Raw genomic sequence first — 27566 nt, forward strand, 5'->3', positions numbered from 1 at the left:
CGGTAGGTAATTCATGTATGAGGACATATAATATGCCGGGACAGATCTTCTTTTTGGGGGGATTAGCGGAATGAGCAAAATGGCTTCCGGAAGAGATGGGTAAGAAATTATGCAGCAGTCTTTCCTTGTTTGCAGGGGATAACTGTAACCTTCGCATATGTTTATATTCTTGTAGATCTCCACGCAAAGTCAAACTGGATATGCTGTTCTTGAAGCGGTTTTTGCGATGTTGCAAAGTGATGTTCCCTGGCTGGCTTTCTTCAAGTTCTCTTCTTTTTGTTCTGTTGCTCGGAGTATCGCTGGCTGGTATGTGCTGTTTGCAAACCCAATGATGTAAAAAGCTGCTTAAGGGTTGTATTTAGGAGACATATGTTGGAATTTTTTTTCCAAAAAAGGTAACCGCCTTCGTTCGAACCCATCACGGCTGGGGTGAGTTCTACTCGTCAGTGGGCCCCCCTCGGGCGTTAAAAGGCTAAGGGGTATGGGGTAGGCTGCCCGTCATCCAATCATGTTAGTTTCTGGCAAGGATCTCATGGATATACACACCAACCATAACTCTAAAAAAATAACCATTCTAAATCAGTTTCTGGACCTAAATATTCCTATAGTAATATTAAGATAAACGAAAGTTTAGACCTAATCACTGAAATGGGCACTTAGGGGACTCGTGGTGGGTATATCCATGAGATCTTCCCCTGTTTCTAAACCAGAATGGCATTTTGTTTACGATTCATCTTTTAGCCAAATTGATATTCCGAAGCTCCGCTATTCCTAGCTGAAGTGAAAGCCCTCGAGGGATTAAGGGAGGATTTCCAGTAACACATGCCATTCTAAATACCCAGGACATTTTAGGCATTTAAAGTGTGCCTAAACCCCAATTTTTTTTCCCAAAAAAAACCCCATGTTTTTCAGAGTCTTTTAGTACGAAAGTTCCTGAGTTGGTTGAATCCTCAACTTTATTTTTGCCATTTTGAAGTTTTTGAAGTTGAGCGTCAAAGGGTCAACAACTTTGTAAAATTAATGTAGTCTGGGGTGAGCAAAGGGTTGTGACATCAGATTGAGAATAATGGCCAAGAAATGCCTGAAGCAAGGTACGTGTGTTTAACTTTTGTTTTTTTAACATCATAGAACAAATGCTGGTTTACAACACTGGATTAATTGCAAGCAGATTTTATGAAGTTCTTGGAGACAGAGATAATGCAGGGTTTAAAACTGTCACAATATCAGCAACTATTATTATCATAGGCACATCCTTGGTGAGTGATAACCATGTGAGAAACATACAGATGGCATACGTACAGACCTCAGGATCCATTTTTCTGAAATGACATCGATCCTGCTAAATTAGACACATGGTAGCATCTGAAATTGACAACCATAGGTACACACTTACAAGATTAAGGAGCGTTTTTTTTCCGGAAATGAGCTGTTCTACTTTACCAGGTGATCTCGTGACGTAATTTGGAGGACTGGGAAGAAAAATTTTAACGCCGTATCCCACAACCGTGTGCGTCCTTAGGTGTTGTTTCCTAACTTCCAGCAGTATTTCCATTGCCAAAACTCAACAGATCATTCCCTGTCTACCACATTTCCTGTTACTGAATGAACATTCAAGTAGAACCGACGGGATCTAACCTCGCCTCTGCCAGGTTGAATTCAACTTGCGCGGTTGTGGGATACGATGTTAAAAATTTTCTCCTCAGTCCTCCGAATTACGTCACCAGATCACCTGGTAATCCTTTTAGTCTTGAGAGTGAGACTTGTAGATATTACTTTGTCTGCTGCCAGACAATTTACTGGTAACTTGTCAATGGGAGCCATTTCAGGAGTGAATGTGTTAATTAATTTTACTATTAACCCTAGGATGTCCCCAGTCGACGAGTAAAATGGTCTGGCGTTAGACTGTGAACAATGTATAATCTGGTCTCCCAGTAGTCAATGGGTTAATGTTCATTTCTACTGATTAAAAGAGGAATGACTGTCTTCTTTTGCCTTCAACTGGGATGTCCTTTCTCTTAATCACTTAAGTGATTTTTTTGCCATAATTTCATTATGCAGTGCATGACACAGATTTGGAAAGCTTGAAGATGAGCTTAAAATGTTTAAAAATGACTACGGACACATGGGCAGGCAATAATAATAATATCTGACCTGCTATTCGCTCTTTCTTGCACTCAGAGACTGAATTGCTAAGGGAAGGTACGTTTATTATTGGAGGGGGGGGGGGAGGGAAGGAGCCTGAGAGGGGAGGGTCATTAATCAAATTTGCAAGCTTAAGGGGAGGGTCACATCTTTCTCTCAAATCTAATCCGGGGGAGGGTCATCCTAACTTTAAGTTCCACCCTATAAACTTTAGGAACATAATTTGATGCTTTCTTGTCTTTAATTTTATACACGTGAAAACTGAATTATCTCAATTGTTTCACATTATTATAAGTAGTATGTCATGTATTTAATACTTAGCAGTAGAAAATCCCTTTTTTCAGTTTAAGTAATAGCACATCTCTATGTACAATTTTGCATTGATTTTTTTCTGAAAATCAATATGAGCAAGTTTATAAAAGTCCCTAAAAGTCAATCTGAGCCCACGGGACAAAGTTGTCCCGCTGCACTTTGGTTCGTTTACGTCCATAACGAGAGGAGGAAGCTTCAGTTGCTTCACTGTCCTGTTGGTGAACTTCAATAAACTAAACTAATTTCATTTATTAAACTTATATCAGTCTTTTAAACACTTGTTTATCATTTGTCTATTGTAATGACTTACCCGTATGTAATTTATTTATTGCATGTAATTTTGCTCGAAATAAGTGCTTCAATTATTGTAATAATTTTTAGTTGTCTTGTCATTTGTTTTCTAGTAATTGCACTTTACTTTGTCGCCCTTCTCGTACTGTTTTTTTTTTGGTAATTGGCCTGTTTATCACATAACGGTGTGAAACTTGTATTTGACTGCCGAGAGAAAAATTATCTTTAATTATACATATAGGTCTGTGGGTGAGGGTTATGAGTATTATTGGTACTTTTGTGGGGAGGGTCACAACTTTAGTTTTAGAAAAACTGGGGAGGGTCTAACATTTATTTGGAAAAATTAATCTGAATTCTTCAGCCCTTCCCCCCCCCTCCCAATAATAAATGTACCTTTCCTAAGGAGGTTCAACGAGGTTGAACCAAAGGAGCTGTGCAGCCGGCTAGGCGCTAGGCCCCTAAGCACGACCCATGTATGACCTCGGAACACAGCACCACAGCCAGATGGAATAATTAGGCTGGTAGTTGATTTTGAGGAGGGGGAAAACCGGAGTACCCGGAGAAAAGCCCTTGGAGTCAGATTGAGATTGACTGAAACTCATCCCACATACAACCCGAGGCCAGAGTTGAACCTGGGTCACAGAGGTGGGAGGCAAGGTTGATGACCACTAAGCCACCCTGACTCCACTGCCATATGCCATACAGCCATGCTAACAGTAAATTGGCATGCAGAGTATATTTTACATAAAGTAATGCGGGAATGTCTGGAACGTCGCAAACTCTGGTTTGGTGCTACGTATACCTTTATATGACTGGCTAGCCAGTCTGTGGTCTGTGCAGTGCTCAAGTCTGCAGTGTGCAAGTCTGCACATTTGCAGTCAGCACAGTTTCCACATCACAACATTTATGAATTAATGAACTACAAATAATTTTGAGGATAGTTCATTTATTAAAGCGAACTATGTTAAGTTTGTCATAAATTTGTAAAAAACATAGTTGCCTTTAAAAGTCTATAATTTTAAGTGTTTGGGAGGATAGTTGTTGTCCAGTCAGCGATGAAATAAAAGGCATAGGGCCTCTCAGTTTGCAGTGGCATTGTGCTATTTGTTCCAGGGAAAAGCAATTGTGAAATTTGTTTCAAGACTACTGTACCTCAATTGGAGAGCCTTGATTACCTTGCGTCTACATTCAAGTTACTTTAAAAACTTAGCCTACTATAAGTTGAATGTTCTTCAAGACAAGCTTGATAATGTGTGAGTACAGATTTATTTTAGATTTTTTTTCATTTGTTATCGTTACACTTTGTGTTCACCTTATAGGCTGTGATAATTATTATTATTATTATTATTAACAGTTTATAATAACCCTTTACTTTCTGTGAGCAGAACAACCTGCGAGAGGTGGTTTTCAATTTTTGCAGGCATAAACACTGGTTATTAAACTTTGGCCCTGGCCCTAGCAAGAAGGGCGTTAGTGACGTGATTAACTTCAGACGATTTCCCTTCCATTGTACTCAGTAGATTACAAGCACTGAATCTAATATTGCAGCTCATGCTTGGCGTAATAATCACTCTATTGATTTCAACAATGCCAAAGTAATTGACAACGGAAACTTCCAAATTCGAAAAACTTTCAATTGGAATCTTGGCACACTGCTAACACTAATGAAGCAGACAATAACTCCAAGCCTTTGCCAAAACAATACTCTATTCTTTTAAAATAATTAGACCATTTTCCCCTCGTACTGTTTTTACACTTTTTTTACACTTCCATTTTGTATGTTTTTTCATCACATGCATTTACATCTTAGTTTTTAAAGGCTTTAGTCTGGAAGCCAAAAGCTTATGTTTTTAAATTTTTCTTAACCAGAGAACACTTTTTTACACGTCGAATATGTTTCTATTATTGTTGTTAACTTTAGTTACAGTACTTTGAAATGAAAAAATTACAACTACTATTAGTCACTGCTTACGAGCCAGAAGGCCCATCAGGCCGGCGCTTATCTCCGGTTTCCGTAGCATAAAGCGATGAGGAGTATTTGTACTCCCCCCTGGAAGGGATACTAGTCCATCGCAGGGTTACCCTCAGCATTATGCCGGTACCCATTTATACACCTGGGTGGAGAGAGGCACCGTGAGAGTAATTAAAAGGTTCTTGCCCAAGAATACAACACAATGTCCCCGGCCAGGCCCTGAACCTGGACCACTTGATCCAGAGTCGAACGCAGTAACCATGAGGCCACCGAGCCTCTCACACAACTACTATTGATTTCTAAAAATGGCACTCTGATACAAATCTGTAAACTATAGACCTCTTTCATAACGGTGGCCAAATAAAACATTCTTTTGTTTTAATGCTAATAGGTCTTTCTAGCCTAGCTCCGACAAGCAAATTTCAAAAGAATATTTGCTTCAAAATGAGGGCATTAGGTCTAATTTACGGAAATACAAGAGAATGTAAAAGTGGTCACCATTTATGAAAGTGGTCTTAGACTATGTATTATTTTGACTGTCTTGTTGGCACTTAGCGATACCTACTACAAGTTAAGGGTAGTAATTAAAATTATCTGTTTTGAGAAAAGACACTTGAAAGGAAAATTTAGCCTTTATTTGACTGTGTTTCCATGTTTCCATTCTAACAGAGATCAGAGGATTACACAAGATGTGGAGAGATTTTGCAATAGTTTCAGAAAATCAGTCATTGTGTTCATTATTTCACCATTCACCATTGGATATTATACATACCAGTGCTACAAAAGGTAATCATCAAAATGTGACATATTCCGACATATTCATGAAATCTCTAGGTTTTGAATCAAGAAACAAAAACAAACTTATAAATTTATTGGGCTGTCCTGTAGAATACAGCCTGCTAACTTGGCCAATCTAAGGATGCTACTATATATCTATGAGAGAATGAGGTTACGTTCATAAAAAAAGAAATATTCCATCCTGCTGGAGTTCAATTTTATCCCTTTACATGAGTAAATTTTGTTCTTGTTCAGTCACAGAGTTCATATCACGGAACCCAAATTAAATAACTTTTGAGGGAAACAGTCAAGTGAATGACCACACTGATTTCACAGCTATACCCTTGTAAATGTTGGTACAGTTCAATTATTGTCAACCAATAGGGGCTTTTTAAATACATTACAAAATGATCTCTTAGTAGTTTAGACACACAGAATACTAAATGTGTGATAAGAAAAAATAGTGGTAGGTTAAAAATATTATATTATTATACCAGTATATCAGACAATTTTCACAAGTGAGATACAATGTCAAAGTAATTGGTATTCTTATATTATGTACGATTTAAATACCAAACTAATTTTCTGCTGATATGGTACTGTACATATCTACCTCCATGGAATTTGATCATCTGGGTAAAAATAGTTTAATGTCCTGAAAAGGACTGTTGGTTGTGGCTGATGTTTCAACAACCTGAGCAGAAGTCATCTTCATAGTGCAGGGACAGTTGGAAATTCATGTATCTCACAGAGTGACTTGTGGTCTCAGCTCATAATGTGTACAAGGTCTCCAACCGTCTCCAGAAGGCCAAGTCATCATTTGTCCAACTAAATAAAGTATGGAGGTCACCAAACATCAGTGAAAAAACAAAGATAAAGATCTATAGCAGCAATGTCTTATCAGTACTACTGTTTGGTGCAGAATGTTGGAGGGTTACCCAAAGAGACAGCCAAAGACTGTCAGGTTTCCACACTTATTGCCTGAGAAAGATATGCAGGATATACTGGCCCCAGAAGATCACAAACAAGGAACTATATCAAAGAACAGGCCAGCGAGACATCACCACGGTAATAATGCAAAGAAGATGGAGGTGGCTTGGGCATGTTATCAGGAAAGACCGAGATAGCATAACACGAACTGCATTAAGGTGGACACCGGATAGTAGAAGAAGGAAGAGAGGTCGTCCAGGAGAAACTTGGAGGAGGACGATCGAGGCAGAAATGAAAACGACAGGGAAGACATGGAAAGAACTTGAGAAGGCAGCAATGGACAGGGAGCAATGGAAATCTCTGGTCTCAGCCTTATGTGCCACCTAGGCGCGACAAGGATTATATATTATATATATAGGTACAAGGTGTTTCGCCACCTCTGGCAAAAAGGAAAACAAGTGGAGCAGAACCTGCTGCTGACAAACAGGAAAAACAGAAAATCTTGGTAGCATATTAAAGGAAGAACGTAGATGGGAGCATTGAAAATTTGGGTCGTTGAATCGTAACTTTGTAAGCTACATTATTATCAATATGCGCGGCAAAAGGACAAAATGCCCTCTGTAAAATGCACCTTTTTGTGGGCCAAACGGGAAATGTGCAGGTATGAAAATGCATTTGAGTACTTGGTTTTGTTTGCTAAACTGTCGTTTGAGTCAGAGCATTGATCACAACATTAGTTTGAATTTCCAACCATCACTTGATTCTGAAGATCACTTCAGCTCAGGTTGTCGAAACGTCAGTCACCGCCAACATTCCTTCTCAGGACTACTTTAACCAAGACGATCAAATTCCATTGAGGCACGCAACTCCTGGGTTCAAACCATATTCTGTTGTACATATGTATCGCATGTTGATAGATGGTCATTGTCTTAGTTCAGGTTATGTTGGTGTTCTGCTCATCTATGGCTATTTTTTCACCGGAACAATCATCAACAAGTTGATAATGACACCAATTGTTTCTCTGGTTTTCAAGCGAGAAAATCTAGAAGGTAACTTCAGGTATGTGAAAAGTAGGAAAGATAGAGGGAGAGATTTGTATTGAGGAGAAAGTAATGTTGTATATGCAGGGTTTGTGCTACTCCTTAAAGTCCTTGAGTCCTGGAATTTAATTTTGTACTGAAGGGTGCTTGAAAAGCCCTTGAAAAAAAGGGGTTTGTGGAAAAGTGACAAGATAAAAAAACTTTGCTTCCAGATTAGTGGTTGGACCATCAATTTAAAAAAAAGATTTCTAAACAGCTATATTCTTTCAATTAGTTTTTCTTAGGGCCAATTTTGCCAATAAAAGTGTTAAAAAAAACGCAGGTATGATGGCTGGTAACCGAGATCCAGTGAACCAGCGATGAAGCTAGAATTGCATTTTCCCAGGTTTAGAATATAATAATTTCTGACACTATCCATGCCCTTTTTCAACAGGTTTAAGCACATGCAAATCAGATCAAATGCTGAGTCAATTGCATTTTACAGATCTGGTCAGCTGGAAGAGAGGAAAACAAATTCAAGATTATGGGTAGAGAGCTTCACCATATTTTAATAATTATTTTGTGAATTCATCATCAAGTGTTCAAAACGAGTAGGTCTGCACTGAGAGTTTTCACTTTCCAGTTTTGAAGCGATCCTCATTTTGAATTGTTGCATTTGTTGGTTGCTTGACCTTTAACCCATTGTTATTTCGGAGTGTAACTTCACCTCCTGTATTCTGCACAAGGTTGAGCAGACTTGGACAAATATTCTTGACAATTCACTTGTTTTTTTCATCTTCAGTTTGTAGAAAATAACCATTATCAAAATACAAAAAAAATGTTCAAAATATTACATTTAATACCAGTCAATACTGAATCTTTATGCACTTTCTTTCCTCCTTTGCAGAGTCTTCTCCGAACTCAACGGCAAGTGATAAACTTTGAAAGTATTCTTTTCTGTAAGTACTTCAGATGAGCAAATAACCTTCCTGAAAGCAATAGTTCAAATTGGACGCAACTTGGTTAAAAACTGATCGTTTGTTATGGGCATAATAAAGAATATGCACAATAATAATAATAATAATAATAATAATAATAATAATAATAATTATTATTATTATTATTATTATTATTGTTATTATTCACCTTTGTTTCTTTTGTGTTTCTAGTTTCCATAAATCTTTTCGATTATGTGGGGTCAATCTTGAGTTACTTCATAATTGCCATTGCTATCTTTGGTGGAGTGTATAACAACTTGTCTTCAGCTGAACTCAGTGCACAGATTAGCCGGGTAGGTGCCTGACATATGTTTTATATTAATGTCATGTGTAAGGCCAGCTTTGCTGACCAAAATTGAGTTGGCATGTTGGTGAACTAACAGTGTCTCTATTCCGGGGATGGGGGGAGGGAGGTAGTGGTGGGAGATGGGGTTGAGGGGTAGGGGGTGGGCAGTAGGGGATAAAGGGTACCATACATGTAGTTGAAACAACCCAAACCTTTACAAAAATGCTAACCTTAGGCTCAAATATTATCTAAAGCGTAGTGTTTAGGCCTAAGGTTAGCATGGGTTGTTTCAGCTATGGTACCCTTCACCCCCTACCCCCACCCCCAGTTTTTGTTCCACATTTTTGTGGCTTTCCTTGTTGCCGTGGTGTAGAGGGTGACTGCATAGAGTAGTGTTTTGGCCAGGGTGATTCAGGAAATCTAATTGTTGCTTGCCTGGTTTGGATATATATATATTCTGTCAATTAGCTTATTAGCACCTTCAAGTATCAGAGCCAGGGCTTCAAGTCCCCAGGGCTAATAATCTGCCAGTGTTAGTTTTGGATTGTAACAAAATGTTGGCATTTTCTCAACTTTGTTGATGTGGTTTCCTTTGTATCTTTTAAGATTCTTTTAATACTTGACAAGGTTATGGTGCTGTGTTCAATATGTATTTTGTCGAATACGAACCAACAAGTTATTTGGTTTTTAATTGCAGAACTCATTTTTTGCCATGTACTTGATCAACTGTTGTACACAACTCCTTGACTTGTCCAATGATATTTCCGTAATTGCTGGATTAGTTCACAGGTAATGAGTCTATGGTCTTGGAAAGAGGCCATCCGAAGCCACCAGATAAGTGTGATGATGTTGGTCTGCAGAATGAATTTTAGCCACTGGTCAGCCATTAGAAAGGAGATGATAGTTCCCATCATTGGTTATTACCTCAGCAACTTTCTTGTTCTTGTTTTGGTGAAAATGGTTATAATTTAATGCAGTTGAATGTAGTTTGACAAAGTTAAGTGGTCTGGGCCAGTTGATCATCGTCATAAATTATCATGATGAATCATCACCATCACTATCAATCATCATCATCGTTATGAATTATCATCAGTTATCACCATCATCATGGTTGTCATAAATTGCCATCAAGTATCACCATCATTATCATCAAACGTCATCATTGTCACAAATATCATCAATCATCACGAGCATCTTAGGATGTAGTTTTTCAATCAAACTCCAGCAGTATGTTTAAGTGATCAACAGTATTTATGCCATCCTACCTTTTATTTACAGAATTGGTCAACTCCTTGAGTATTTTGGAGAGAATGATTCAGTGCAGAAAAAGGACTATTTAAGGTAATGGCTTTCTACCTTCTTTATAGGCCCTAGATCATAAGCTGTATTCTTTACCAAAATAAAATACCTCCTTCATAATTCTTAATGAATAAATTGTCTAAGTTGGACTACACTAGAAATACTATTTAAAGTTGTTGAAGCCTACAAGGAAATCAGTTTTTATTTTCTTCGTCATTTTATGGCACTCATTGTCGGTTCAATGTAGAACTATCTTTTCTCAATGAAAAAAAAAAAGCTCTATAGAGTGTAAGTAAAATCATCCCATTAGTGGGCCAATAATATATTTTAAAACTAACTAGTTAAAACAATAGCCTATTTCCCAGAGCTTTATACATATTGTACTTTTCAGTCAACCGTGTCCCGTGTCTTTTTATTTTTAGAACTACTATATTTTGAAATACCTTGGTGTTTTGGGTGTGCTGCATGTGACGTACATGTAATCAATGGCTGACCATAGGCCTCTAATGATTGGCTATCGTGAAAACTCCCAGGAAGTGCTTCTAAAAATAAAGAGATATGAGACAGGGTTGACTCAGAGGCTCCGGGTAACGGGATCCTGGTTAAAACATGGTATGGGATGATGTGGTATGGCTGGCCACATTCTCGACCCCAGAGCTCTTCTCTTTACTGAAGGAGAGAAGAGCTCTGGGGAACCCTAAAACAAAGTGTCTTCTTGTTGGCTTTCATGAAGAACAATCGAAAGCATCTCTAATTGGTGCATTCATGTTAGCAATTGAGGAGTGAGCAGGTGCCGTAAGGTTCAAATAGATTTGGTCATAAGAACCTTATGGCGCATGTTCTCCTACATAGAGTTTCCCAAAGCCTTGGGTCGATCCGAGGCTCTGGTGACGAATAATGGCTGGCCATTGTAATGGAGAACAAAGTGGTTATCTTTTTTGAGATTGTGGCCAGCAACATTGGTAGTCAGTTCTGAGATGGGATCTTACATTTGGAAAAAATGTGTGTTTGCATTCTGTTCAGTTGGTACTTACTTTGTCCACAGTGCTTTACGGTGTTGTAGAGACACTTATTCAAAACGCCGTCAACCACTTGTAATATCCCTGTCTGATTGCATTTGTTATTGTTAAGCAATGGGAAAGTACCTGAAGGGTAATTTACGTGTATTTCTGAATCACCCTAGGACACTCCCAGTTGACGAATAAAATCGTCTGGCATTAGACAAAAGAGTAAAATCTCACTTCCAGGCGTCAATGGATTAAGACATGTTAAAAAATGCATTATTTTAGCCTGGGTTTTTAACCGATTGACCCCTGGGAGTGACACTTGACAGATTTGTCTCTGTCTAACGCCAGACGATTTTACTCAACAGCTGGGGCATCCTGTGGCACCAGAGGAGTGATTGGTTTAATTAGAACTTTTAGAATTTAGCCTGCGTAGCATGCGGTTTGGTGAATTTTATATGCTTCTTTACACTGGGGTTGATTTTCGAGTGATTGTTTTGAATAAGGCAGTGTGGCCCAGTGGTTAGGGCGCTTGCCTTGAGATCCGGGGATCCCGGGTTCAAGACCCGCTCTGACCACTTGCCGAATTTGATCCTGGTAGACCCTGGTTCAACTTGCCAGCTGCACTTGTGAATAGCAATGTCATCTCAAACAGTCCTTCTCAGGACTACACTCACCCGGACGATCGTACCTTACGTAATTACTAATAACTCTTGGGTTCAAACCATTTACGATTTTATGAGAGTCTTCTGTTTAGTTTTCCTTGAATATTGTTTGCTTAGAAACGAAACCCTGAACTCTCAAGGTGGTGGTGATGTCATATTCAAATTTGCCGGTGTATCTTACGCACCACCCAAGTGCGTGGATCCTCTCGTCAAAGGTAAGGTTTTTGTTGTCGCTGGTGACATTATTTCACCTATAAAATAGTGCGTGGACTACTTAGTGGGAAGGTGTTTCAGATCTACGACGCGGCGGTGACATTTAATTGACAAGGCAGCTGATCATATCAGTTAGCTTCTTCATTGACGAGTAAAATTGCCTGCCGTTGGAAAGAGTAAAATCTGTGCCACTCAGGAGGGATATATGGGGTTTACTAGTGGTGTAGATTTTAATAACCCACTGGACCCTGGGGTTCCCCATTTACGAGATTGAAACATTACGCATTTGAGTGTAAGGGCCTTAAAAGAGAGGAGGCAGCACTCCCCTCAGCACCAAGGAGGTCACCTTGGCAACCGAACCACAGTCCACCTCCCACTGACACCTGTCAACACATCACTGAGGGAAACCAGTGTATGAAATGTATACTCAACCTAAAATGTGGGAGGAAGGGAGCAATAGTAAGCGAAAAAGCAACTCAAGCCAAAGCACATGGCAATGCCCCTGCAAACCTTCCTGGAGCTCCCCCAAATATCCCAAGCAAAAGATTTATTTTTGCCTAAATTATGTTTAGCCTCGTAAAATTACTCTTGCGTTAGAGTAAAATCAGGTAACGCGACAACTCTCATGGGGGAAAGAGTGTTAATTAACCCATTGTCCACCTCCGGGAGTTTCCCCATTGGCTAATCAAATCGTCTGGTATTGGGCAGAGAGAAATCTTTTAGTGCCACAGTTGGGAGGGAAAGAGATAATTATTGAAAGAAAGAAAGAAAGATAAGGGGACTTATTATTCTACTGTTACGCAATTTTACCATATTTGGCCAAGAGAACGCGCAAATTATGTATATATGAGTTATCGACCAAGCGTGAGGTCAAGATGGCTGGATATTGGCCAAGTTATTTTTTTGCGTATTTATGGACCGAGACAAAGTCGAGGCCCGTAAACACGCAATATCCAGCCATCTTGACCGAACAAGCTTGGTCAATAAAGGAGTTATTATATGACTTAAAACACCAAAAAATGATCTTTGATCTTGTGGGACCAAGCGAGAAATCCCGAGCGGGCGGTATCGCTCCATCTTGCCCGCTCGGGTAGCCAATCACAGCGCGCGATTTGGTTCATCTTGCCCGTTCACGGAGCTAGTCATATAATAAGAGACGGTAATACACTGTAGTGTCCCGCTTTGACCAGTTTAGAACAGAGCAAATACGGACGGAACGAGAGTTTCTCATTGAAAGAAATTGTTTTCAACACGATGCAAAGCCTAAGAATTTAGCTTGTCATCGCTTGTCACTCGTCATTTCGTTTATCCTAGACTGTTCACAGTCCCCTATTTTCCCGTTTGATCGTCGGGATCGAGCACAAACTGCCGCCATCTTTGTTTTTAAACAGCGAGCGCGAACTGGGGAGAGCGACATAACTATTGAGTGGGTGGGGGGAGTTCCCGCCGAAACCCCTCCACTCCCCCCACCCACTGGATAGTTATGTCGCTCTCCCCAGTTCGCGCTCGCTGTTTAAAAACAAAAATGGCGGCAGTTTATGCTCGATCCCGACAATCAGTCTACGTTTATCCTGTTTACATCGTTCGCACGGGCCTTGAAGGACAGATGGTGCATTTTTTAAGCACTCTTTCCAAATAAAATTAAAGCAAAATAACGCCTTTTTTGCAGTGGAAGAAGAAATCTCTTATTTGATGGTTTAACGTATAATACTCGCGGACGTTTTGCTCATTGCCCGTATTATCTGTTAAACCATCGCATAAGATGTATGTGTTCACATCATACTGTATTCTGTCTTACGAATTTGTCTTAATAAGAGTTACTCAATTTCAGATCTCGATTTGGAAATCAAGTACGGGAAAAACCTTCTAATAACGGGATATACAGGTAAAATTTCATTTCTTCGCGGCGGTGAAAGTTGCTTATGTGTTTATTAGAAAATTCTAAAGGAAATTTTTGTTTCCTAGGAAGTGGAAAAAGTTCTCTGTTTAGAATTATTGGCGGCATTTGGAGTCCTCTCTCAGGTGAGGTTTTGTCACGTGAGATGCTGTGAAGCCCCGGCAAAAATCTTTTCGTTTACAGGTTCCCGTACCGAATAAAATAACAAAAAATGAAAAAAAAGAAAGTTCTAAAATGTGTTTTAGCAGGTTATGTTAAACGCCTTGAAGAGTTTTAAAAATGCGTCAATTTTGCGAACTGCTGTGTCAAACTACTGTAACCATAATTTTTTTAGGTGAAGTGCAGAGGTTTCTACCGTTCAATCCTAAAACGGTGTTTTTCATGCCTCAGAAGTCATTTGTCACCGACGGTACTCTACGACAACAGGTAAGAGTTTACCCTTCATTAAAACAAGTATATGCTTGTTCTTTCGTATGTGCTGTGCGGTTCATAAAATCTCCCGGAAACTTTCGTCCTAAACATAATTTTGTAAAATCTTACTTTGCCCATTAGTGCGCTCTTTCTTTAATATGTTTGTCACAATTTTGAATCGGAGACGCCGAAAATAAGTAAAACCAAATACCCCAATATTTCAGTAGTTTTGAGAAACGGACTCAAGGAGTAGAGAATGGAAAAGCGTGCAATTGGCACTAAGCACGAGAAGGAGTTCATCGATGCTACACTCCGAAAGCGTGCAGTCCGTTCTTAGGCACGGGACGCGGGAAAACGGCTTGAAATTGAATTTGCGTTGCGTTTTTCGTTCGATTTTTGTTGAATGATGTTAAATGATGTTGAACGATGTTGACTGCTGGGGTAGGTAAACGTTTTCAACACATCATCAAGAGGCCTTGTATTCATTCCCAGGCTGCAACTGTGATTGTTACTTTGGATACGAACATGATATGTCATTGAGAGACCAATCACTGCGCACGCGCATACCCAACAATGTTGAAAGAGATGGGCAAACCGCTTCAACTTTATCTCAACATTCGCGAAAACAAAGGAAATGTTGAATGGTTGTTGAAGCAAAGTTTAAACGCTTTTAAACTCATTCAACATCGATTCAAGATGTTTCAATACGGTTGAAAGGGGGGAGCAAAATGTTTCACATCGCTGTTCAAGAAAATCAAACGGACGTAGAAGCAAATGTTGGAGCCGTTTGACCTGGCGTTGACGGCCCATTTACACGGTTTCAACATGAGTAACGTTGTTCATGAACTCTTTTTATATGCATAGATCACGTACCCCTTCGAAAGCCAAGTCTTCCAATATGATAGCGAATCAGGTATGAGAAAGGAGGAAGGAGTAATATGTTGTCTCTTTTGTGTGAGAACCTCTACACTACCGAAACAACGGCTTTTGCTTCACAATTTTAAAGTATTTAAATGAAGCTAATCCTAACAATTTATTGAAAGCTAGCCGAAGGCTTGGTTACTAAGAATGGCATCCACCGTCAAAATTGGCATCGCTTGTTTACGAAAGGGAAATAGGCGGCGACGAGAACGCCAAAAAAGAAATCAAAGTGATAATGGCTGTTTACCATTTACCAGAAATATCCGAAAATTTTGGTTGGAATGTAAACGGTAAGCCTATTTTGGTCTTCCCAAACGGAAAATTTCCGGAGAAAACGGGATTTCTCGAAAGGTAGTCCAAAATTCTCAAACGGAATTTCCAAACGGAAAACGTATTTACCATTTGCATTCCCCCATGATTTTGCCTCCCTCCAGACTCTCTCGGTAAACGTGAACGAAATTTGCAAATGGTACACGCTTATCCCAACTAAATTTCCCATTCGGGGGTTTTTTGCTTACCATTTGAACAAACCTAGTACCAACCGGTTTCTGCTTGTAACTGGTAAACAACCAATAGCTCTGCACGTGCCGCACGTGCGTTTCACATCTTGGCACATTTCTTTGCTGTGTTCGTCCTCACAGCGACGTGAAATGACCAAATTAGAGGTTATCCGGGGGAAGTAGAGCACCAGACGATAAATTTTCAATTTTCTTTCCAAACATGCAAACACTTCAAACCGAGTTCACTCCTGAAATGCTGATACACAGTTTCCATGCCGAGCAACTATGGGCAGTCGCGAAATTATTACTATAACGGAATATATTTGTAGATAACGTTCTCGTTGTCGAGGTCGTCGTCTTTGCATAAGCTCCCTGTCAGAGAGCTTACGTTGACGACAACTTCACTTCAAACAATATATGTAAACCAACTGAAGGTATCGCTGGTTAAAGTCTTTTCCTTTAAGAACAGTACATTCTTGAAGCTTTGAGAGTCTCTGTTCTACTATTTCCTTTACCTTCACTCTCCATGACACCATGCAAGCATTTAAAGAGGGCGTAGCGTAAACATGAACCCAAAGAAATAACTGTTTTTGGTGCTAGCGGAACTGTCTCCAATTCTGGAGTGCTGTCACTTCTCTTTGCTTTCTGTCTGTTTTATTACGGTCATCGAAAGAGCTTCAGTTATTATTTCTCTTTTTCAGCGGATAAGGAAGAGGAAAGACTTTTCGAGATACTCGACATCGTTGGACTAGTAAGTTGTCTCGAACTCCAGTTTTTTTTCCCTTTAAACTGAAGAAATAGGCCTCAAAACACTTGTTTTGCAAAACTTGGCCACTTGTGAAGCTCACCCCGAGCTCTGCTTCCACCTTTGGATCTTATAACCGCTTTGTTCCACGATGTCTTTACCAACGGCCTATCTCCCCGACTTCCTTGATAGACCTCAGACAACCCACATTTCTTCAAGTGGCTCTGACGCACGGCCAACGCTCGAGACGGCCTCAGCCATTTATCTTTTTGTTCTAAGTCGACCTTTATCCACCTGTTACTTTGATAAAACCAAATTTTCGTATTTTACTTTCCCACCGACACAACACCACAGCTACTTTAGCAACTCACGGCGCACCCCTTCATTGAAAGGAATGGGAGTTTTACGCTCTGGTTACGTAGTACGCTCTGGGCTCTTGATCTTCTGAAATCGTATAGAGTGTTTTCGCTTATGTGACCAGCAGCCTTATTTGCATTCTAAAACAAAGGAAGAAGTTGCATACAAATCGAGTTCAATTCCCAAAAGAATATTTCACTCATCCAACATGGCCGCCGTGACGTCATGTGAATACACTCTATACAACGTGATTTCATTGCATTTTCCTTCTGTTGCTGTTCGGTACCTTTGGAATGACCTACCACTTCCATCCAACTAAACAACCTTCTAGAAAATTAAGAATGAGCTTTCAAAAGAAATTATTGATATTAATAGAGCGGACGCATGTGTCTTCCCACAGATCTCCTCCGTGAATTAACCTCGTATTTGTTTGCCCATATTTTTTCCTGTTTCGGTCAAAATCTGCCGCTAATCTGTTGACTGAAGAGGCTATTGGTAATACTAATTAAAAGGCTATTAGAAGTTAAACAGTTTTTCTACTATTTGTCAGTCAACTGACAGTAAAATGTATAGACCACTTTCATAAATGGCGACCACATTTACATTCTTTTGTATTTATGTTAATTAGACCTACTGGCCTCATTTTGAAACAAATAATCTTTTGAAATTTGCTCGTTGTAGCGAGGCTAGAAAGGCTTATTAGCATTAAAACAAAAGAATATTTTATTTGGCCGCCATTATGAAAGAGGTCTATGGAGATGAACCTCGCCTTATACAACGCGGAAGCATCGACATAAAAACCTAAATTTCGTAGTCCCTTTGCATTTCCTTAAAGTGTGTCTAAACTTAAACATTTTTCGTTCCTAAGATAAATCTCCTTACCCAAAGCAAAGAAACGTCACCATTTTTACCGAGAATTTCGCTTTTTCTGTGCCGTGCAGGCCACGTAAACTTGGCAGAAGTAGCAGTGATTTGGATCCACGACCGTGATGTGAGAGGCATGGGTCTATTCTCGATTTTACGCCACAAACTGCGTTGCATAAGCTTTGCATTCCTGTTTTCAAAGAAATTTTGCATTGCAATTCAATTTGTGACGTAATATCGAAAATAGCCGCATGCAGGAGCTCATCAACGGGAGCCTCCATCTCCCACATAAACCCTTGGAGACAACCCTTGCCCGTATCTTTTTATTTTTAGACGTTCGAATTCCCGCGAATGCATTATGCCGTCCAATCAGAACAAAGTTATTGTATTACGTCATAAGCAGTCACGCACCAGTGATCGCGTGCGTCTCACAAAATATTCTAAAAATAGAAAGATACGGGCAAAGGTTGACTCAAGGATATAGTCTGGATGGAGGCTCCGGGTGATGGGCTCCTGCCGCATGCCTCTCACATCACGGTCGTGGGTTCAAATTCCGCTAGTTTTGATAACTTTGCACGTGTTGCCCGGCAGATAAAAGCAAAATTTTGAGGTTAGAGTGGTAAAACATGTTTGATTTTGGTGGGGAGGTTAATATTGTTGACGAAAAATATGAGTTTACGTGCACTTTAAATCGACTTTCAACTCTACAAGAATCTGCAAGTAGGAGTTAATGAAAGCAAATGAACATTTCGCTGGCTCTGCTCAAGAGGCAGTAGCACTGTGACTATTTATTTCTCCCCGCCACAGCCTTTTAGAAATACGGGTCATTGAGACTTACTATAATTTCTTCTTTTAGAGAACTTTATGGAACAGAATTGGTGGATTTGATAACCCAGTGGACGGTAACTGGTAAGGGAAATTTGAGGTTATTCCAAAAGAAAAGAGCTATGGAGGGACTGTACTTGTATGCCCATCAATCGACAGACTCCATCTGACTTACAGTGTGTGCGATTGGATCTTCGGATTTCCAGTCGAACACAAAATCTGAACACGGATTTCGTCATAGATTTCACTAATTGGAAGTCCCCGTCAAAGTCCGTTTTCAGATTTACATTGAATTTAGTGAACAAAAGTGCCTATGCGAGAAGACTTGACAGTCTAACCATTTGTTGATATGAGTGGGTCCAGCAAGTTTCGCGTGCGGTAGATCGTCCACTTTCCTACCCAACTAATCGGCTTTTGTTTATTTACGGTTTCTATGGACTATAGAGGCGCTTTCTCTTTGACCAAATGTTTCAGTTAAAAAATGTTGATACTTACATTCATGTGGGGAATGGAACATCATTTTCCGGTTGGCCGCTCGGAACCAATCATATCAACGAGTATTTTCCCCAAAATTAGACAGCAATAGGCTAGTTTCGAATTGTAGAGCAACAAAAGAACAGAGTCGAAGTTTAGGGGAATACTTAGCAGTTTTCTTTGTTTTGAACAAAACAAAATGCTAATTATTCCCTTGAAACTCGACTGTTCTTTGTTGCTCCACAATCTGAAACTAGGCCATTGCTCTGGGGGAGGAATAACCCGACGGAAAGGATTTTCCGTTTGTTCCGGACCACTTCACGAGGTATAACAACTTTCCTTTTTTTTTTACGGAATATTTCCTTTCCGTTCGATGCCATACCTGTTTTTTTCGAGACTTTTGGTTAAGTGACAAGCGCCCAAGATCTCAGCAATTTTGACACTACTCTTAGACACAAGGGTACAATATAACGTTTGCCATTATCATTGCAGGGAAGACATGGTATCCCCAGGAGAAATGCAGAGGCTGTCCTTCGCTCGTCTGTTCTTTCATAAGCCTTTAGTGGCCTGTAAGTAATGACTGATTGAGGTCGCAACTGATGTCAATTTCAATTTCTCGGGTTGTATAACGCGGAATAGCCCTTTTCACGGTTAGTTTTTCTCATTTGCATTACGATATAATCGAGCATGTATGTGAGAGGCAATTTCGGGATATTTTGTTCTTTTAATTAGATTGTTATGCAAATAAGAAAAACTAACCGTTAAAAGGGCTATTAACAAGTACGACTGATGTTTTTTGAAATTGGACGAGTCTTTGAGCGAGTCCATTTGAGAACTTTTTAAACATCATGGGTATCTATCAGTTCCGAACTGTACGGGCGATTTTTTGTGTATAGCGCATTCAACAAATTTTCGCGCTAGCTTCGCTTAAGATTTATGTATCAGTCTTTCATTTAGCTGGCATGGAAAAATTTTATCCAGGTTTGTATAGCCTTTTCGGTAGTATCACTAGTTTTGGACGAAAGATAGATGTGATCCTCGAACTTAGAGCGGTTTTCAAATGAGTGTCGTAAAACCAAAACCAAAGTAATTACTTTGGCCAATCAAAAAGGACGGAGACAATCCAGTAAACCAATGAAAACTCGAAGTAACTGCACGTAGCCGACACAAAGCGCGGGAAAACGTGCACGCGCGAGCCACGATTGGTTTTGGTTTCATTTCTGATTGGTTGAAAAAGTGGCGCGAGAACTTTGAACCAATCACTGAGTGAAGTAATGCAAAACGAAAGTAATTCGATAATTACTTTAAAAGCTCAATTTAAAACCGCTCTATCTGGACAATTTAAGCAATTGTAACTCTTAAGACACCTGCGGCCTCGACGGGATTCGAACCCATGAACGGCATCTCAGTGGTCGTGGATTGAAGCCGCCTGAATTTTTCAGGTGCAGTCCTATAAAGTGCCAATTGCTTAAATTGTCCAGTTAAGTGAAAGGATAATTTCTATCTTTCCTCTATAACCCGCACTTCAAATATACATTTCTTTCGATCATTAATTTTTGCACGTTCTTTTTCTTTACATTTGCACAATTACTGTTAGTCTTTTTTTTTTTTTTTTCATTTCGTCGCATCCCTGTAAAATACGCGTGGTTGTTGCAGTAAGTTGCCATGACAACCACGTGCAGTCAATTAAGAGCGAACCTTCGGAAAAATGAATTAAGAAATATATATTATTGTTGTTTAACTGTTCGAATTGGCGTGGACTACGCGAGCTCGTTGTTGGTCGAGCGTGTTACAGAAATTTCCAGAGTTAAAAGGCAACTTGTTTTTTCCTCCTAAAAGGAAGAATAGTTTAATAATCACGTGGCTGTTTTTTTTCAGTGGTTGATGAAGCCACGAGTGCGCTGGACGTTCCCACAGAAACCAAGTTGTATTCAATGTGCAAACAGCTGAACATCACAGTTGTAAGTGTCGGACACAGGGATACCCTTTTGAAGGTGAGTCACGTATCCTCTAATAGTGGTAATTTAATTTTATTTAAATTTATTACATGGCTAGTGTTTCGTGCCGATATAACGCGCGCTGTAATTGGCTAAGAGCAGCAAAGCGCTGGGGGCATTATTCTCCCGTAATGCCCACGGGCCGCTTATGGATTATGCAAAATAGATTTTTCTTCTTCAGAACCGTTCACTTCTGTCACCCATATAATAAGCAACTTACTAACAGAGAGTGAGGTCGTTATAGCAAAATCTCAAACCTCGGCGTAGCTGTATTGACCCCAATATGCATGCGAACGTAGACGAATGCATTTGAGTGTACGAAAGTGCACATGAATGTAGGTTAATGCATGCGAATGTACATGAATGCAATTGAGTGTACGAAAGTGCACATGAGAGTAGGTTAATGCATGCGAATGTAGATGAATGCAATCGAGTATACGAAAGTGCACTTGAGTGTAGGTTAATGCATGTGAATGTTGATGAATGCAATTGAGTGTACGAAAGTGCACATGAGTGTAGGTTAATGCATGCGAATGTAGGTGAATGCAATTGAGTGTACGAAAGTGCACATAAGTGTAGGTTAGTGGATGCGAATGTTAATGAATGTATTTGAGTGTACGAAAGTGCACATGTGTGTAGGTTAGTGGATGCGAATGTTGATGAATGCATATGAGTGTTAAAGTGCACATAAGTGTAGGTGAATGCAATTGAGTGTACAAAAGTGCACTTGAGTGTAGGTTAATGCATGTGAATGTTGATGAATGCAATTGAGTATACGAAAGTGCACTTGAGTGTAGGTTAATGCATGTGAATGTTGATGAATGCAATTGAGTGTACGAAAGTGCACATGAGTGTAGGTTAATGCATGCGAATGTAGATGAATGCAATTGAGTGTACGAAAGTGCACTTGAGTGGAGGTTAATGCATGTGAATGTTGATGAATGCAATTGAGTGTACGAAAGTGCACTTGAGTGTAGGTTAATGCATGTGAATGTTGATGAATGCAATTGAGTATACGAAAGTGCACTTGAGTGTAGGTTAATGCATGTGAATGTTGATGAATGCAATTGAGTGTACGAAAGTGCACATGAGTGTAGGTTAATGCATGCGAATGTAGGTGAATGCAATTGAGTGTACGAAAGTGCACATAAGTGTAGGTTAGTGGATGCGAATGTTAATGAATGTATTTGAGTGTACGAAAGTGCACATGTGTGTAGGTTAGTGGATGCGAATGTTGATGAATGCATATGAGTGTTAAAGTGCACATAAGTGTAGGTGAATGCAATTGAGTATACGAAAGTGCACTTGAGTGTAGGTTAATGCATGTGAATGTTGATGAATGCAATTGAGTATACGAAAGTGCACTTGAGTGTAGGTTAATGCATGTGAATGTTGATGAATGCAATGGAGTGTACGAAAGTGCACTTGAGTGTAGGTTAATGCATGCGAATGTTGATGAATGCAATCGAGTATACGAAAGTGCACTTGAGTGTTGGTTAATGCATGCGAATGTTGATGAATGCAATTGAGTGTACGAAAGTGCACATGAGTGTAGGTTAATGCATGCGAATGTAGATGAATGCAATTGAGTGTACGAAAGTGCACTTGAGTGTAGGTTAATGCATGTGAATGTTGATGAATGCAATTGAGTGTACGAAAGTGCACTTGAGTGTAGGTTAATGCATGTGAATGTTGATGAATGCAATTGAGTGTACGAAAGTGCACATGAGTGTAGGTTAATGCATGCGAATGTAGGTGAATGCAATTGAGTGTACGAAAGTGCACATAAGTGTAGGTTAGTGGATGCGAATGTTAATGAATGTATTTGAGTGTACGAAAGTGCACATGTGTGTAGGTTAGTGGATGCGAATGTTGATGAATGCATATGAGTGTTAAAGTGCACATAAGTATAGGTGAATGCAATTGAGTATACGAAAGTGCACTTGAGTGTAGGTTAATGCATGTGAATGTTGATGAATGCAATTGAGTATACGAAAGTGCACTTGAGTGTAGGTTAATGCATGTGAATGTTGATGAATGCAATTGAGTGTACGAAAGTGCACATGAGTGTAGGTTAATGCATGCGAATGTAGGTGAATGCAATTGAGTGTACGAAAGTGCACATAAGTGTAGGTTAGTGGATGCGAATGTTAATGAATGTATTTGAGTGTACGAAAGTGCACATGTGTGTAGGTTAGTGGATGCGAATGTTGATGAATGCATATGAGTGTTAAAGTGCACATAAGTGTAGGTGAATGCAATTGAGTGTACAAAAGTGCACATGAGTGTAGGTTAATGCATGCGAATGTAGATGAAATCAATTGAGTGTACGAAACTGCACATGAGTTTAGGTAAATGCATGCGAATGTAGACTTGGTAACTAGTTTAGACAGAAGTCCCTGTATTTCGAACAAAGAGCCTGCTTGCAGGCTAGTGTGAACGGGGCACGCCAGGCTTTCTTCGCAACTGCTAAAGTTGCTGGTTAACTCTGGTGATCTCCCAAGTCTCATGTATTTCAATTTCCGCTGTTCATATCTGAAAACTTCATTTATTCTATCTCATCGACTCCTGTTTAAATTGCAGTGAGATTTTTACCCGGAGTATCCTCAACCCTTCGGTTCTAAAATTATTTTGCACTTTTTCCGTAGCTTCACGACTACAAATTAAAGTTGGATGGAGAGGGAGGCTGGGACTACAAGAAGATCGAGCACAAGGACTAAAGTGTGAAATTATATACATCGGAACGAGGCATCTGGGTGTGCTGTCTAAAATGTAGAAATGTTCGAATCACATGTACACGACTCTATCTACTTTAGTTAGGTGACAAGATAGATCTATATTACGAAATTATTTTTTGAAAATTATTCTTTGAAAATTATAGTATTTGCAGCACATGTAGAATCGACGGATAAAAGAGACGACTTTTAATTGTCCTCTAAGAATAGATTCAGACCATCGATTAAATATATATGGAGGATGTATTTGTACAATACATTATAAATGAAGGATGACCTGACAGTGGCATTTTTAAAATTCATGTTCGAGTCATTTTTGGAATTACCAGTGAATCCTATCGAGGTTCACCAAGGCTCGAATGTTGTTCCCGTAAATGCCGTCACGCAACGAAGCGTTCGGACACGGCATGTCACGGACATTGAACAAAATAAATTAACCGAATTGTTTGTTATACCAGTTCGGTATTTTCATCGGCTATTCTTTCATAGCCTTTTCGACTCCGAAAAGCAGACAAAAAGCACCCAGCTGTTACCACGACAACTATGCCAAAGACCACAATTCCAAGCGGCCAAGCCATGCTAGTTATCACGTGTTTGTTGTAGCTTTCTTGGGAAGTTTTCTGGTTGATGATTTCATCAGGGTCTTTGGGGTTGTAGAAGCAGCCAAGAGGAGCTCCTATTGGATTACCGCTTTGAAATGACCGTAAAAGATGGGGTCTTGGTTGATCCTTTTGCCTACATTGCTCTGGTTCGTAAGTGCACTAAAAAACAAAGATACTATTACAAATCAACTGGTTAAATTACCGAGAGCTTAGGGCTTGAGAGTTCGCACTCTTATTTTCGAATACAAAGAGCCTTCTGTGGATTTTTGGTTTCTTTTGGAGGAAGATTGCAACACAGAATATTGTTGAGGCCCTCGGGGGGGGGGGGGGGGGGGGTCCTTGTTCCCTTGTTCCGTAAGATATTTTGCCATCGTTCCCCTTCTTCCCAAAAACTACTGGGAGGGCATCAATGTTGCAATCTTCGTAACTGCGTCAGAATACGTGGTCTATTCGGGGCCTTATTCCAGCAGCATTGCTTGAGATCAAGAGGTAACCTTATCTTTTACCTGCGAAATGAGGAACTTGCCTCATCATGTTCCCAATCACAGTATGTTAAACAAAGAAAACGTTCATTTCTTTCAACCAAAATAGCAAAGCTGGAGAGTGTTTTAAATATTCAAGTAAGAACAAAAGCTCTGCTCTGAGAAGAAAGAGCTTCCTTTGTAATTTCATCTGAGAGAATTCCATGTTTCCGAGGTTAAGGACTATAAACGAGGGCCCGTTTCGCAAACCTGTGTCCATTAGGGAGCTTACGAAACGACGACGCCGGCGGCAACGACGACGCTACAAAACAATAGGTTTAGTGAGCGAAAACAATGGCTCTGCACGCTCTGCACGTGCGTTTTACACATTCGTACATTTCTTTGCCGTCATCTTCTAAATGACGACTTGAAATGACCAAATTCAAGGTTTTGTGGAGGACGTTAGCACATGACGATGAATTTTTAGTTCTCTCTCTACGCTTCCAACTCACTCATACCAGTTTAATTCCTCGACAGTTACTACACCTTTTTAACGCAGAACTACATGAAATAGTTTCGTAGTGATATGAATAGCGCGAACTTGTATTTTTGAATGAAGTCCTCGTATCTGTCGTCGTCCTCGTTTCGTAAGCTCCCTATTAGCTCTGTGGGACGTTCGGTGGGACGAATCCACACCACAAAAACAACAGGACACAGAATTCACACTTTTGTGGACTGACCTAATACAGCCGACTTGGCAAAAATGCACAAAAAAAGAACGCAACGCAAGCAAAACAGGAGGACAAGGCAGACTCCTTCTTTGACCACTCGGGTGCTGCAGGACTGAAGAAACCCGGAAGAAAGTACGTAGTAAACATAGCTCCGAGTTAAGCCCGTTAAAGTGCTCTTCCTCAGCCACAAGCTACGACAGCTTTGATAAGGGCAAATTGGATCACGTTATCAATTTTGCACAAAACCAAACGTACCTGTTTATGGAGGCTGTGGAAGTCTTTTGACAACAAACGAGGCTTCTCGGGTTGTAACTCCCCATCGCTCTCTAAGTCGTTGCCACACGTCACGTAAACTCTCAAGCATGGATAGCTTTGGTCACTTTGTTTATTGTTCGAGCATTTTGCTGTCGTTTTCATATCACCAGAAACAACAGTGCAGTTTATTTCTTGAAACTTCTGCTCTCGGCGAGCTGGAAAAACACTTTGCACTTCCACGGCGATAAGGCACGCCGTACCAACGAGGAAGATTGCAATACCGACCAAAAACGTTGCTTCTGCTCTTTTACAAGGCATTTCGATTAACAAGTTGATCTGCCTGCTTGGTAAAACACTGATGTTCATGCAACAAATATTTGGGGAAGAAGAGTGCTTGTCGAGACACGATTGCATTATATAGACGGAAACTGATACCCAAATTGCGCAAAAATAACCGAGTCATTGAAGGTCAACTGTCTTGTGCGCACGGACACTTGCTAAATCACGCAAACGCAGATCTGGAACTCTCTTTAACTAAAGCACGGCTGCCTTTGCTAAATTGGATTAATTTCCCATTTTGCAAAAACAACGTCAATGTACAGGGGAATATATATTTTTTTTTCTAAAAAAAAAAAAAAGAGGAAAACAGAAATTGCCCCTTAAACTTCGATTGCATAATTCGAAATTTGGCAAAACCACCGATTGCGAAACTAATGGCAGGGAACTTGTCGCATTTGTTTCCACCCTCACAGCAAAGCAGACCAAAGAATAACAGATTCAATAGTAAACTCGTGTTTGTGGATAAAGAAAGAAACTAAAATCCAAGAGCTTGGAAGCTTTACGTACTTCTGTTAATTAAGCAACCTGAAACAGAACGTGCCCTTTAATGCTACTGGAGTGACGCAATAAATAAAATTGATTTCACGTACATGAAATGAAAGATAGGAATATCGTCCCAGGCCTGAACGGGACTAACTCATAACCGCAACAGTGTTCAGTTATCAAGCCAGCTCAGAGCTGTCTTTCATTTTCAGTTCATTCCACAGAAACATGACAGTCCCGACCATACATTTTAAATTCACTTCACGTACTATACTTTGAGAAAATATTCCATAAGCAAGCAAAGTACAAACACCATTAGAAAACCAGAATTGGCTGGAGACTTTCATTGATTTAGTTATGTCGTGAAATCAGATGCGTTTTCTACCCAGAAAGACAGTTAAACAAAACATTGAAGAAATGTTTGGATGTATGATGTGCTACCCTGCGAGCAGAGTCTCTTTCGATCTTCCTAGATAAGTCGGGAAGAGGAAAGTAGACTCTGCTCGCCGCCTCCACATTCTTTGATTTGCCGCTCATCCAAAGAATTGGATGAGTCAGTCCAGTTTCGACTTGTCAAACCTGTTTATTTTTTTTTTTGCGCATGATCAGTCGCCACGCGTCATCAATATTTTGAAATTTACAACAGCGTGGCAATTTTAACTGTTAGAATTCCCATGAGTTTTTCCTATATGTGTCGGTTACAGAAACTAGCCTGACAGAAACCTATAAATTTTTCAGTAAAAAAATAAATGGCATTTTTAAGATATATGGACTATCTTGAGTTTCCAATGAAATGATTCCTTGATTGTCGTGTGTTTGCCGGAGTTCTTCGAAAATATTCCGACTTCTTCTTCTTCGTTTTGTGGCTACTGGTCACGCGTGACTGACACTAACCTGCGATCAGGAGTTTTTTTTTTCAAGACATAAAGGGATAATAGGGAGAGGGCATGATCTCAGGCTAGACTGACACCGGATACATAAATTTTCAATTTTTAACGCATGCTCAATACAAAATGTGGAGGCGGCGAGCAGAGTCTACTTTCCTCTTCCCGACTTATCTA

General features: G+C 39.9%; 2 protein-coding genes across 2 annotated transcripts; one reads left to right on the plus strand and one right to left on the minus strand.

The window, feature by feature from the left end:
- Nucleotides 1-24086, plus strand: LOC138027801 (lysosomal cobalamin transporter ABCD4-like). The gene is made up of 21 exons (XM_068875417.1): nucleotides 1-99; nucleotides 176-306; nucleotides 1129-1256; nucleotides 3859-3998; nucleotides 5387-5503; nucleotides 7358-7483; nucleotides 7898-7991; nucleotides 8351-8402; nucleotides 8613-8734; nucleotides 9425-9516; nucleotides 10006-10068; nucleotides 11813-11910; nucleotides 13740-13793; nucleotides 13874-13930; nucleotides 14140-14231; nucleotides 15081-15129; nucleotides 16339-16388; nucleotides 18460-18512; nucleotides 19395-19471; nucleotides 20781-20896; nucleotides 23548-24086. Exons 1-21 carry the CDS (start codon nucleotides 71-73, stop codon nucleotides 23617-23619), a joined length of 1812 nt encoding a protein of 603 aa, XP_068731518.1. The 5' UTR covers nucleotides 1-70; the 3' UTR covers nucleotides 23620-24086.
- On the minus strand, nucleotides 23434-26234 carry LOC138027805 (uncharacterized). Its single transcript, XM_068875420.1, has 2 exons — nucleotides 25684-26234; nucleotides 23434-24395 (listed from the first exon to the last, which is right to left on the minus strand). The coding sequence occupies exons 1-2, from the start codon at nucleotides 26095-26097 to the stop codon at nucleotides 24084-24086; spliced, it is 726 nt and encodes a 241-aa protein (XP_068731521.1). The 5' UTR covers nucleotides 26098-26234; the 3' UTR covers nucleotides 23434-24083.
- Nucleotides 26235-27566: the final 1332 nt, after the last annotated feature.

The sequence above is a fragment of the Montipora capricornis genome, chromosome 12, assembly GCF_036669925.1.
Source record: "Montipora capricornis isolate CH-2021 chromosome 12, ASM3666992v2, whole genome shotgun sequence".
Classification (NCBI taxonomy): Eukaryota; Metazoa; Cnidaria; class Anthozoa; order Scleractinia; family Acroporidae; genus Montipora; species Montipora capricornis.